This window comes from Bos javanicus, chromosome 19 (assembly GCF_032452875.1).
Source record: "Bos javanicus breed banteng chromosome 19, ARS-OSU_banteng_1.0, whole genome shotgun sequence".
In the NCBI taxonomy this organism is placed as follows: domain Eukaryota; kingdom Metazoa; phylum Chordata; class Mammalia; order Artiodactyla; family Bovidae; genus Bos; species Bos javanicus.
In genome coordinates this window covers 59556302-59569849 of record NC_083886.1, presented here as the reverse complement: position 1 = coordinate 59569849, position 13548 = coordinate 59556302, and the positions used below count along the sequence as shown (strand labels likewise).

General features: G+C 61.4%; 1 protein-coding gene across 2 annotated transcripts in view; it reads right to left on the bottom strand.

Moving 5' to 3' along the window:
• Positions 1-13548, bottom strand: part of SDK2 (sidekick cell adhesion molecule 2) — a 264287-nt gene that overhangs the window by 35563 nt on the left and 215176 nt on the right. Inside the window, exons 25-34 of one of the 2 annotated variants that reach the window (XM_061392947.1) lie at positions 11483-11720; positions 10591-10706; positions 9797-9986; positions 8487-8585; positions 7058-7252; positions 5850-6051; positions 4864-4967; positions 4320-4390; positions 2642-2777; positions 1049-1105 (exon numbers count right to left, since the gene is read on the bottom strand). In XM_061392947.1, coding sequence (XP_061248931.1) covers positions 1049-1105; positions 2642-2777; positions 4320-4390; positions 4864-4967; positions 5850-6051; positions 7058-7252; positions 8487-8585; positions 9797-9986; positions 10591-10706; positions 11483-11720 — 1408 coding nt within the window. The remainder of the gene's footprint in view (positions 1-1048; positions 1106-2641; positions 2778-4319; positions 4391-4863; positions 4968-5849; positions 6052-7057; positions 7253-8486; positions 8586-9796; positions 9987-10590; positions 10707-11482; positions 11721-13548) is intronic. The other variant, XM_061392949.1, reaches the window with a different exon arrangement.

Here is a 13548-nt window from a genome sequence, read left to right as displayed (position 1 = left end):
ACCCCGCATAGGATGCGACCATCCCGGAGGCTTTTAGGATCGAAAGGGGCACTACTGACACTCACGCTGGGACAACAGGTGTGAATGCCGCGCCGGGTCACAGGCCGCTTCTTCCCGGCCTGTCCTGGTACCCTGGTCACAGGGCTGCCAGGTTCCCAGCTCCTCCCCATCCCCCCCGCTCCCCCCCAGTCTCCCTAAACCAACTCTCAACATGGGGGCGGGGCTCAGCCTTAGAGAGAGGGGCTTATTGGATGTGAATTTGGTGCTAAGAAACCCTCTGTTTCTACTCACTTTGGGGTGTTTGGGGGGAGACACTTAGAAGCTGAGAGGGGCGCAGTTGCAGGAAAATGGGCCTGACACCTGGGGGGGCATCACTGTGCCTGCTGGGGGGCTCCTCTCTGCTCCCCCTCCCCAGGTGGGCGTTCTAACTACCCTGACAGCCCTGGGCTTGCGCCCATGAGGAAGGAAGGAGATGAATAACTCAGTCTAACATGGGCCCCTAACGGGAGGCCCCCTGGCTCAAGGCTCTGGGTCTTCGGGAGAACTATACACCCTGTGGGATGTTAGGGAAAGAGTGAGGGCGGGGGGCCGGGGCACTGGCCAGGGACTTGTCCTGGTCCCTGGGTGAAGAAGGGGCTCTGCTCACTTCAGGGTCGAACTCAGTGGGCAAAACAGCTGAGCTGACAAGTGCCTTTGATGGACGAGATGGGCGGCAGCAGCAGCGTGAACCCCCACACATCCAACTAGCGGGACCACCGGGTCCTACCATGGATCCCCTGTCACCATCCTCGGCTCCCCAGAGCATAAGACCAAAGCCATTTTCCTTTCTCTTCTGTCCTGATGGATGAGGGCTGGGGCAGACCCTCCCGGGAGACCCCCTGCTTTTCTGTGCATTTCAGGAAAGTCACGTGTGTGCAGGGAGGCACCTTTCCTCAAGCAGCCTGAGGTGGGCGCAGCCCTGGGCTGCTGGCAGGCGTCCTCGGAGGCCCCTCTCCCCTCCCCGTGGAAGGCCTGGCCCGTTGGGGAGCTGCTGTGCAAGGGGACTTACTGTCCAGCTCGTACTGCGTGAGGCTGGGCCGGCTCAGGTTCCGCATGGAGTAGAAGGCTATGGGGTGGGGTCAGGGGGGTGGTTGGGGCGGGGGGTGGGGTGCGGAGGGGGCCGGAGGGAGACAGCAGACAGAGGAGGTTAGTACACACACGCACCGTGCCACAGAGACCCCGATGAGGAGGCGGGATGGGAAGACACATGCAGAGGGAAGGGGCTTCCAGATTCCTGAGTTAGGGGCCGGGGCGGGAGCGGGTGGGGCGGGGGCAGACAGCTCCCAGGACGATGCTGCCCCACCCTGGCGTGCACCCGCCGGAGGTCACAGGGCACCAGGAGCCCCTGGGAGCCCAGTACCCTCAGATGGAGACGGTTCTGAGGGACCCTCTGGGCCCTTGTCTAAAGGCTGAGTTCCTGCCGTGATGGAGCGGTGTCGTTAATTTCCTCATATGAACCAGAAGCCATTTTACTACTAGGAAATATGACTGTATTATACACAGGCCTATAAAAACACAACCACCAGCACATGTCTGCCAAAAGATAGAAAAAAAAAAGAAGAATGCAAGCTGTTGGATCAGCTACTTCTGAGTTTTTTTCTATTAATTTTCCTTGGCTCCGCGTTCAATCATCTTGTTGTCTACTAATATCCTCTGGAAGACAGGGCACAGAGGGTTTAAGAGAAGGATAGAAGGAAGCGTCAAGATGGATCAAGAGGATCTTAAGCTGCTCCTCGGCTCCCACCTGTCTCTGGTCTGGTCCCACCACCCATCTGGGGACTGATTCCTGCGACCCCTGCCCGTCCCCAGCATGAATCAGTGGGGGGTGGACCACAGCACGCCATTTCCCAGACTGGCTGGACTCCATCCCAAGCCTGTTGCCTCGGGGCCAACCTCCCACTCTCCCCTACGTCACCGTATTCACCTCTACCTGGGCCCCCTGCCCGTCACCAGCCGTCATCTTCAAGTCCCCGAAGTAACCATCCTAACCGAAAGCACCGCACGTCCTTCCCTAGCTTGAATGACTCTCTGGGGTTTCTACTCGGCTTCTCGCGTCTTCCTTCCAGTTGCAGAGGCAGGCTGGGCTCCGAGGACCCCAGGGCAGAACAGTAACCTCCCCGAGGAACCAGAAGGGGCCAGACTGCTGCCCTTGGGACACGACCAGGCTTGGCTTTGAGTCCTTCCCACCTCAGGCCCTTTGCACATGCCAGGTCCCCCCACCCCTGTTTCTTTAAGACCTGGAATCATCCATCAGGGCCATCGCCACGGGCATCCCCTGGGACCTCTTTTCTGACACCAGCTTTAGGCTCTCCTGGAATATGCCCTTCACAACGGTCATGCCAGCAGTCTTAGACACCCCTACCAGGGTTTTCTTCTCCAGCACCTGGCTCCTCCTCCAGCCTGCAAGCTCTGAGAGTGCAGGGACCCTGTCTGTCTTGTTCCCTGGTGTCCCCCCAGTGTCCGGGGGCGTGTGAAGTGCTAAGGAAGCATGCACTTGGTGACTGAACCGGACGGGGTGAGAGGTGCGCACAGGGGAGGGCGGCAGGGGTCCAGCTGGGAGGTTCAGGCTCCGCCCACCCCAACTCCCTCCGCTGTCACTCACAGGTGAGCTCCGCCCACTTGGCCCCTGGGTTGTTGATGCCGCGCAGCGTGAAGCCCCTCAGTCCGTCGTAGAGCAGCTCCCGGTAGCGGATCCGGAAGCCCAGGAGGATTCCGTTGATCTTGTCCTCCGACGGCGGCTGCAGGGCAGGGGGTGGCAGGATGGAGCCCGCTGGGCTGGACCGAGGCGGCATGTCCCCTTCCACTCGGCCCCTCCTTCCTTCCCTCCCTCCCCCACAACGCCTCCCGCAGGGACAGGGCAGGGGCTGTGTCTGGACCAGGAAAAGGAATCAAAGTGGCAATGAGCAGCTTGAATTTTCCGAGCATTTCCAGCGAGGTTATTCCACCCCGGTAGCATTCTCTGTGAGGCAGGGCACGGCAGGGATGACCACGCCATTCCCACTGAACAGAGCAGGCTCAGAGATGGAAAGGAACTTGCCCAAGGTCACACAGCAACGTGGGGGCCCTGAGCACGACTCTGGATGCAGAGCGAGTCTTAAAGTGTCATTCCTTGTCTAGAAACTTCCTCACATGATCACCACCCTGGCTGAGATCTCTTGGAGTTTCCCAGGAATTAGGAACTAGGGAGAGCCCTTGCCCTGCTGTTTAGCCAGACCCAGGGCGAGTGTGTTGCCCTGCACCGCACCTCTGTGTCTTTATCGTTTTCTCCTTTGCTTTCTGCTCCCGTCCTCAGATGAGCTGGAGAACAGGCTTCTGGAGAACGTGGAAACTACCTTTTATGACACCTCTTCTAAAAAACCCGCTGCAACAGTTCAGCCTTTTATGAGCTCCTTAATTGCGTCCCTGGCTGCATCTGGCACCTCCCTGCGGCTCACTCCATCAGGACGGCCCCGCCCTGCTCCAGCCTCCACTGGCTCCTGGTTGCTCCAGGTCATTTTGTCTTTGGGGACCGTCCTCCTCAGGGGGGCTTGGGGCTGGGGGAGGGTTGGGGAAGGTCCCTCCTGTCTCCTCCTCAAAGGCTTCCCCTTCAGGGGGACTGCAGGTGGGCAAAGGTTGGCACCTGCCCCTCTAATCCTGAGAAAACCAGTTCCTGGTTTGGGGGCCTCTGGGGGTGACCTGCTGAGCCCCATGGCTGGACTTCAGGGGATTGGGGAGGGTCACGAAGGTACCCAGGGGCAGCTGGCTCTCTGAGAAGTGTCCTGGGTCTTCCTCTGGCCATGTGAGAGGCAGTGCCCACATGAGCAGTGGCTGGGGGTGGGCAGGGATGGAAGGGGGATCATTTGTACCTGGACAGTGGGTTCCTGCTCACAGGTCAGAGCCTGGCCCGGGGACAGGTGGGGCACACAAACCTGTGTCTGGTCTCTGTTGGGAACCCCTTCACCCAGAGCAGGGCTGGGTTCATGGAGACCCTGGATGCCCCACGCCTGTCTCTGTCCGAGGATTCTGCTGACCTCAGGGCACCTAGGGCCAGCTAGTAGCTGGGTGACCTAGGACTTTCTCATCCCCTCCCCGAGTCTGGGTCCTCGTCCACACAGGGTACGTGGCAGGATCTGATTACGGGGAGAGGAGTGAAGGGTGTGTCCGTGTACATGTGAGCGTGCGTGTCTATGCATGTGGATACCGTGTTCCGGTCCCGCCAGGGCTGGTGAATTGCTGGTCTGAGCGCAGACTGTGACCGAGTCTGCACGGGACACGGGCCCGTCCCCGCCTGCCGGCCGTACCTGCCATCGGATCAGCACCGAGGTGGTGGTGTGGGGTGTCACGGACACGATGGTGGGCGCTTCGTCGGGGGCTGTGGGGAGAGGTGGGCAGCTGAGCTCTGGGGCCCCTGGGAGGCCATGGGAACCAGGTTCCACTGATGCTGGTCCCGCTTCAGGCACAATCCACCCCCACTGCCCCCCCACCTCCTGCGCAAGAAGAGCCAACGTGGATGGGGAGAGGGGCCGGGACCCTGACCCCAGCCCAGAGCCGAGGGCCTGGAGCCTCTTCTCTCTGCCCTCCACGGGCCTCCCCACGCCGACACGGCTTCCTGGGGTTGGCCGTGAGCTCGGAGACGTGAGGACGCCAGGCTGGCTGTGGGTGCTGAGCCCTGGAGAAAGCCCCTCGGACCCAAATCTCCTTGGGAGTCTGCCCAGGGAGCCAGACCAAGGATCCAGCAGGCCTAGAGTCCCTCCATCTTTGGAGGCCCCCTCCCCACAAAGAGAATGCCCAGCGCCCAGCAACTGCCCAGGGGACCGAGAGAGAGACCAAGCAGAGGGCGCTGACCGGCTTGCAGGGTGGTCAGGGGCTCTGACTCCTCGCTGAACTCGCTGTCTCCGATGTCGTTGGTTGCCTTCACGCGGAACTTGTAGGACGTGAAGGGCTTGAGCCTGTAGAGGAATCGGAATAAATGAACGGGGAGGTGTCCCTCTAGGTCCCCCATCTCTGCTCGCCGTATCCCCAGGGCAGCCCCGGAGGGTGCGGATCCACTACACAGACAGGAACATGGGGGCTCAGAAGGACCGTCTGCTATGCTGGTGCAACCTGGGGCCCCCTAGACTGGGCCGGCTCAGGGCATGGCCTCACGCTTGGTCCCAGCCAGAGGCCCCCAAGTGGAAACGTCCACATGTTTTCTATCTCGGAGAGGCCTGCAGGCAGAGTAACCCCACTGGGAGCTGACCCCGCCCCCAAGAACTGCCAGCCTGCTCTTGCACTTAGTAAATTCAGGAGGGGCCGAGGGTCTCAAGAGTTAACCAGCACTTCATCTCTATAAGGCTCATTTCCTCTCCAGGCAAACGGCTTCCTTTTTGATTTATTGGGGGTGCGGCGGGGGGTGGGGAGGAGAAGAGTATTGCTCAAAACTCTCGGGCACGTCAACTGGAATATTAAAAATACATCCCAGTAGGAATTAAATTGAAGGCAAGATTTCGGAGCGGAGCTCCACTCCCCTATTAAAGATGGAGAGGGAGATGCCGGCTGGCTGGCGGGATCCAGCTAATGAAGAGCGGCCAGCCTCTCTCGAAGGGGGGGCTTCTAGGCTCCAGAAATAGATAATTAAGAGGCAGCCCTAACAAGGCTCCAGGGAGGGTGGGGAGGGAGGTTCGGACACAGCCGGAGGGGATGTGCGTGGAGGGGGAGGGGTCTAGGGGATGGGGGCTGTGGAAGCCATGTGGGGGTGGGCTCTGGGCCCCCAGGAGCCCCTCTAAGGGTGCCGTGTCCCCGGCTGGTCGGGGCAGGGTGGGGATGCTGGCGGCCAGGCCGCGGGGCCTCACCGGTCCACGAGGAAGGTGGAGGCGTTGTGGCTCACGGAGGCCGAGTGCAGCGCCCACCGGCCGCTGGGCAGCTCGCGGGTCTGGACGGTGTAGTAGCGCACGGGGGACAGCCCGTCACTGCCCGGCTCCCAGGACAGCAGCACGCTGCGTGCCTTGACGTCCTCCTGCTGCACCACGGGCTTGCTGGGGGGCTGTGGGCGGTCTGGGGGGGGCGCACGGAGCAGGGGGCGAGCGGGTGAGCACGCGGCGGGAGTAAGAGATGTGCGTTCTCACCCGCCTCCCCAGCCCACTTCCACACACAGCAGACCCGACAGTCAGCATCGGGTCTCCTGGTCAGCGGTGGTCCCTGGGCTAGGGGAAGCCTGGGTGTCTGGGAATTCACCCACCCACCCCCCAGGGCTCACAGTGAGAGGTGTGGACACCGGCTCCTTTGCCCCGTGTCTGCACGGGGCTGCGATGGGACCTAGGTTGGCCCTGACGGAGTGTGGCTGAGCCCGCGTTCCCTCCACAGGACTCGGCGTGTCCGCCGCCCGTGCGTGGTCCCCTCTCGCGTCCCCACGCCCTGTGGCGGGGGTTCTCTGCGCTTCGGCTTTGGGCGGATGAGTCTCTATTGACGGGGCCTGTCCCGCACGCTGTGGGCTGTGTGCCCGCACCCACTAGGTGCCAGGATGCCTTCCTCTCCATGTGTGACAACCCAAAGGCCTCCAGACTTTGCCCGGTGGCCCCGGTGGGGGGGGTGCCAAGTTGAGAACCACTGTCCTTCTGGTTTTTTCCTGGGAACACTGTCGGATAAGTCAGGTTCACAGGGGCCCGGGGATCAGGCCTGCCTCTGGGGAACCCGATCTGGGGTGAGAAGCCAGCTCAGGGCCGCAGGGTGAAGGCAGCCGGGGCTCCGGGCTGCAGCCCCATTTTGCACCCAACTGGATTCCTCTGTCGAGGGGGCGGGGAGTGAGGAGGGAAGTTGACCTCACCAACCCGCCCTTCGGAAAACCAGTACCAGCTCAGAGCACGGTCCTAGGGAGGGGACTGCCCCGCCCAGCTCTGGAAGTCAACTGGAGCTGGTGCTGGCCTTGGGGACAGAGGGGAGAGCCCATTCTTCACTGGGGACCAGGACAAGAGACTCACAGCTTGTCACTGGCCCACCCCTGGCGGGGCACCAGGAAAGGGGGTGAGCGCCCGCCCCCTCCCCGGCCCCAGGGGACAGTCACCTCTCTTCTCAGTGGTCACCACCAAGGCCTCGGCAGCCTCTCCCCAGCCCTTGCGGGTCTGGGCCGTGATGCGGAACAGGTAGACAGACTCCGGCTTGAGGCTGGTGGCTGTGAACTGGCGGGCGCTGGGCGCGAGCACCTCCACAGCGGCGGCGTTGGCCGAGGTGGCGTTGAGCCGGTGCGTGATCTGGTACGCTGCGGGGCGGGAAGGGGGGTGGCGGCGCTGGGAGGTGGGGCAGGCGGCCCCCAGGGCCCCAAGCCCACGGCCACCGCAGCGTCTGCCCTCGAGCCACCCTGGGTCACTCTCGCGTCCTCAGCTGCCCCCTGGGGAGTGTGACTCTGGGGGGCCTTGGACAGCTGCGATCCACCCCCCACCCAGCCCAGCCCCCCAAGGAGGACACTGAGGCTCAGAGAGGCCAGACCACTTAACAGGAAGTGACCAAGCCAGGAGTCCAGCCAGCCCAGGTCTTTCTGAGTTCAAGTCGCGTGCCCTCCCCACCTCCACTCTGCAGAGGCATGACTTTCACCGGGAGGTGCCGGGATTGAGAGCCCTGAACCAGATATAGGTGGTCCAGTCCCCACAGTACAGGCGAGGGGCTGAGGCCGTGGAGGGGAGCAGACGGGCTCAAGTTCACACGGCTGCTGCTCTCAACCCTGCACCTCCTCCTGCATCTGTGAGTGTGCGTGTGTGTGTGTGTTAAGGGAGGAGCCTTGGGTATGAAATGATGCTTCCCATCTACAGCATCCCTGCTGGGGCTGTGGGCCCCATTTCCCACCTGTGATAGCCTCCGGGCTGAGCCTGTCAGGGCAGCCTGACCTGGCCACACTTAGAAGCCATGGCCGAGGTTTACCAGATGGCCCGTCAGCTGGGGCCCTGGGGTTCTTGGGGCACAGAGCTGATTAGTGGCCCTTCCTGCCCCTCTGTGGGGGCACAGAGCTAATCAATGATCCTTAAGAGACCTGAACGTGACCGTGCCCTCCAGCTGATAATCTTACAGTTCCTTTTTTTTTTAAGTTAATGTTTAGTCGATTCACAGTGTTGCGTTGATTTCTGCCGTGTAGCAAGGTGACTCAGTAATACGTGTACACGCGCATTCTTTTTATAGTATTCTCTTCTATTAGGGATTATCCCAACACACTGGACACAGCTCCCTGTGTTCAGGGAGGACCTCGCTGTCCGTCCATTCTAGGGTTCTCATCTGCCGACCCCAAACTCCCCCTCCCCCCCTCCCCCTCCCCCTCCCCCTGGGCCACCACAAATCTGTCCTCTGCCAGACTGAGATTTCCAGTGGGAGAAGTCAGAACCCTTCTCGAGGATATGTGAATGCTGCTTGGGCTCAGTCTCCCTCCTGCCAACGCAGAATCTGCCTCCTTTGTATCTTATACCTCCTGCTTCTGTGGCCAGGGCCCAGGAAGGGGAAGGCCTTACCAAGAATGATGCCATTGGGGGCAGCGGGGGGTTGCCAGACCAGCCGCACTGATGTGGTCCGCACCTCCGGGAACAGGATGCCCACAGGGGGTCCCGGGACTGGGGGGCACAAGGGAGGAGCAGGTGATGGTGTGCCCCCAGACCCACCCGGCTCCTGCAGAACAGCTCGGGGGAGGCGGGGGACAGGGCCGCTCGGCTCAGTGAGCTGCAGGGGAGTGTGTGTCTGTGTGTGAGCATGGGGCACAGACATGTGATCAGGGAGGTTTACGTATTATTCGGCAGGAAGTAGAAGGGACCCAGGCTGCAGCCTGGGGGCAAATGGAAGTGCCCATCCCGAGCAGGCACCACTCCTCTTTCCAGAACTCTCTCTGGAATCCTCAGATCTGGGGCGCCCTGTCCAAACAGCCCCAAGCATGCTTCCTGGGTCTGTTCCCCGGATCCACCCTCCCCAGGGTGCAGACTTGCCCTTCTGGACCCAGGAATGGCCAACGGGCGGCTGTTTTGGGGTATGCATGTGGATGGAGACGGGTATAGGCCAGAGGGGACGGGGCTGAGGAGGGGAGAGAACCAGGGTGACGGGGGCATAGGTTTTCCTGTGCAGCTTCCATCCCACCAGGAACGCCAAGGAAGCTGAGATTTCTAAATTTGAACTTGGCCTTCCAGGTCATTAGGAGGGTATATTTGTCAAGGCGGAAGGATGAAACATATTTAATTTAACAGATCATTAGCTTGATTTATGGCTTTTGAGCACAGAGACACATGGTGTTTGGGCTTCCTTTGGCCCTCTCAGCCCGACCCCACCGATGTTTGTGCTGAGCAGCGTGTGAGGATGCATGTGGGCAGGAAGCAGGGCAAAGGACCTGTCAGGGCGGCCTCTGACGGGGTGTTTTGCCGCAGAGACGGACGCCTGGAGCTCAGCTGGTGTCACTCGTTGGCAAACAAGACCCGCAGGCTTGTGCAAAGGGAAAACCAGGCCTCTCCCTTGCATAGGCCTGCACTAGGCCTGAGCCTGCCCCCAGGCGGACAAGAAGCAAAAGGGGCACAGGTTCTCTTTTCTTGCCCCAGCGAGGCTGGATCAGACGCCAAAGGCCCTTGCGCTGGCATCTCTTCCCTAGGGATGAGGTCTGTTGCTAGCCTTCCCTGCAGTGGGCAGGTGGCCCTCAGAAGCCTGCTCCCCCAGGGGAAGCCTGAGGCCACGGTTCCCTTTGGGGCAGCGGGAGATCCCAGGAGGGGCAGGGCTGGGCAGGGGGTGGTGCAGGGGGAAGCGCAGCTCCCAGCCTTGCCCAGACCCTGGGGGGGTGTGACCTCACCGTCGTCCAGGGTCCGCTCCAGGATGGGAGGGTGGCTGGGGCCCCCGTCGCCGATGCGCGTGAAGGCCAGCACCTGGATCTCATATAGCACGTACTTGCCCAGGCCTGTGAGCTGGGCGCTGCGGGAAGAGTTCCCTTCCACCAGCCAGAACCGAGGTGGGGCGTCCGAGTCCTTCTCCTTGTATAGCACCTGTCAGAGCCCAGCGCAGGGTCAGGGCCGTGGGCTGGGTTCTGGTCTTGCCAGAACGTCTCCTGTCTCCTCCCCAGGAGCTGGGTGGGGGGTGGTGAGGATGAGTGGGTAGACCCGGGGCCCCTTGGAGGGGCTTGGTCCCCGGGTTACACAGGCTAGTGCTCGGGGAGGGAGGAGGACACAGGGATGCACTAAGCTGCAGAGCTGGAGGTTCCTCGGAGAGCATCCGGCTAGGAAAACAGCCCAGAGAGGGGCCTGACTTGCTCAAGGTCACACAGCCAGGAGCCGCAGCGCTGGGATGTCTCATGACTTCCAGGCTAGGGCTGTAGGTGCAGGCTTGGAAGGAATTCTAGAAGATGATGGAAACTGAATCTGGGCCTGTGGGGGCCCAGTGTGGCCTCCTGGGGGAGGCGGAGCTGACCCCCCAGGACCCACAGCCCTTATGGGAAGCTTCCCCACCCCCAAGGGAGGACTCCCTGGTTGCCGTGGTGACCTGTGGATGCCAGCAAGCAGATCCCCTGTGTCCACTCTAGAAGGCAGCATCCTGAGCACCAGGGGCTTGCCAGGATGGGGTGCCTAGACGGGGAAGCAGGGAGCCTCTCACCTTGTAGCCCAGCACGAGCCCGTTGCGGTCGGCCTCGGGGACCTCGTTCCAGCGCACCAGCATGCTGCTGGAGGTGGTGGCCAGCGCAGACACGTTGGTGGGGCCAGAGGACGGCACTGGGAGAGGAGGGAGGAGGAGGAGGGGCTCAGGACCCAGCGTGGACCCCGCAGTGGAGGGGTGGAGGGAGTCCAGGGAAGGAACGGGGGTGCAGTCCCCAAACAGCAAACTATCCCGCGACCGTGATGCTCTTGGCTCCGGAGCATCACACGTGCTGCTTCTGGCGCGAGGTAAACCCCTGTGACCCCCGCTCAGACTCACGACAGGATGAGCCTGCACTTCCTGCCAGTGCAGCCGCAGGGGGTGCAGGCGGGGTGGGGGGGGAGCCTGGTGGGAAGGGAGCCATCATTTAAAGGGCGTCAGGAAGAAGCCACAGGGTATCCGCCACGTGCGGACGGGTGAGGGCTGCCTGCAGGCTGGGAGCACATATTCTGTGGGTGTCCCCTTGCCAGGCCCCTGTGAGCGGCTGCTTGTGTTTCTGGAATGTTCTGAGAGCTAACCCAACCCGCACCCCCTTCCCCTCCCCCACCTCCAATCGTGGGGTCTTGCAGGCATCACTGAGGTCAGGGTTAAAGGGTGCAGAGCCAGGTATCTCCTCCTGGGAACCTGTCCCCCTAACTTAGGAAGCAGTGCAGGGAAGGATCAGGTACTAGAGACACACGCACGCACACACACACACACACACACAGAGGATGCTCTGCCAGACGCTGAGCACAAACAGGAGAATGAGCCCAGGACATTCCTGCACAGCAGCTCCAGCCTTAGGGACTGAGGTGGGCTGTCCCCAGGCCACAGGCGGGTGACCTGGGTGAGGGGCGGGCACCCGGGCCGGTACCTGACTCCCGGGTCCGGCCCATCACCGCTGGGCTCCAGGGCCCGCTCCCGACGGCGTTGAAGGCCTGCACCTGTGCACGGTACTCTGTCCACTCCTCCAGGTCTTCGATGGTGCACTCGCGCTCCACACGGTCATGGACCACGTGGCTCAGCGTCTTGCCGTGGCCGTCTGCCCGGCTGTACTTGATCTTGTAGCCCACTGACTCGGGGTTCCCGTTGTATGCCATCTCCGGGAGAGGCTGCAGGGGGGATGGGGGTGGGGCGCAGACTGCTGTGAGGCCTGCCCCACGCTGTGCAGACTTGCCAGGCTCGAGCGGCCTCTTCCAGGGAGACTTCGGGATTACCCAGCCTACTGCCCAGCCTCTCGGCACTGTGTGAGGCACGCTCAACGCTGAGCATGGCTTGGTTCTGTGACTCTGTGTTTCTGATGGCCCCACTTTCTCCCCGAGTCTCCCCCTGGGCTCAGAGGAGAGGCAGAAACCACTCTACAGTGTGTACGACAAATTTACGACCCTGCCGAGGGGGCTGGCCCAGGAGGAGCGGCGTACAGGCTGTCTAACACGTGGCACCTTTGGCTGCGGTCTCTGCCACTAAACTCCTTCCCCCAGCCTGCCAACAGACACTTATTTAACTGCCTGCAACATGCCCGATCTCAGCCCGTGTCTGCCCTTGGAGAACAAGCGTGCGGAGACAGCGTCTCCAGCACAGGAGCCGCTGCCAGGAAGTCCTTCCGCTCAGCACACCTCCGTCTCTCCTGTGCATTTTCAATCTCCCTCTTCTTGGAGTCTCGGTGAAGAGAAAAAAAACAAAAAACAAAAACAACTTCCTCTCCTGGGCCTGTGACTAGGCTGGTGATGCCGAGGCCACTGCCTTAAGGTCATCTGGATGAACTTGGCGGTGCTGACCCGCAGTGGAGAGGTGGGCCTGTCGGGGGCAGCCTGTGACCCGGGCAGGCACTAGAAGACTCTCGCTCTGACGGTGGCAGGGCTGGAGCTGGGGTGCTCTCAGCCCTCACTGGCCCCCGCTCTGCTTCCCCAAAGAGCCCCTGATCCACGGGCCCCCATGTTCTGACCCACTTTCTCCAGCTCCTCAGCCTGTGCCTCGCCCCCTCCATACTCTCTCCCCGGCCCCGCTCCTATAGACACTTAAGTGAAACAGACCAGAGACCATTAAGGCAGCGATCGATGTGCCTGAGAGCTCGAGCCGGGCCCAGGTCGCAGGCTCCCTCGCCTGCTAAGGAAAGGTAAGGGGCCGTGCCATTATGGGGGCCCCAAGGGGCCCGGGCCCCGCACAGCCCGGCAACTGCCTCCTCTGCCCCTCCGGCCCCCACCCCGGGTATGGACGTCTCAGCCTTGGAAACCTTAGAGCGAGGGGCGGGGGCAATCAGAGAGCCAGCCTGGAGGGGAGCGGAGCGGAGGAGGGAAGTGGGGATGGGGGGTGGTGGGCTGGGCAGGTGGACAGCTCCGCGCGGTGCCCGCAGCTGGCAGAGGGGGGTGGGGCAGGGCTCATTGTTCATAATTAGCGCTTATCCAGGGTTTACGGTCACCAGCGCCTCCGTCAGGCTGTCTACGTAAATGAAAGGCAGCAATGACCTGATAAACCATAACCCTGATAAGCTGTGGTTCTGATAAACCAAAGCTCGGTGCTTTTTAAGTTGAGTTTGGGACAACTAGTAAAGATCTTTCAGTTAAGTTCAGTTCAGTCGGTCAGTCATGTCCGACTCTGCGGCCCCATGGACTGCAGCAGGCCAGGCCTCCCTGTCCATCGTCAACTCCCAGAGTTTGCTCAAACTCATGTCCATCGAGTCAGTGATGCCATCCAACCATCTCATCCTCTGTCGTCCCCTTCTCCTCCCGCCTTCAATCTTTCCCAGCATCAGGGTCTTTTCAAATGAGTCAGTTCTTTGCATCAGGTGGCCAAAGTATTGGAGTTGCAGCTTCAGCATCAGTCCTTCCAATGAATATTCAGGACTGATTTCCTTTAGAATGGACTGGTTGGATCTCTTTGCAATCCAAGGGACTCTCAAGAGTCTTCTCCAACACCACAGTTCAAAAGCATCAATTCTTC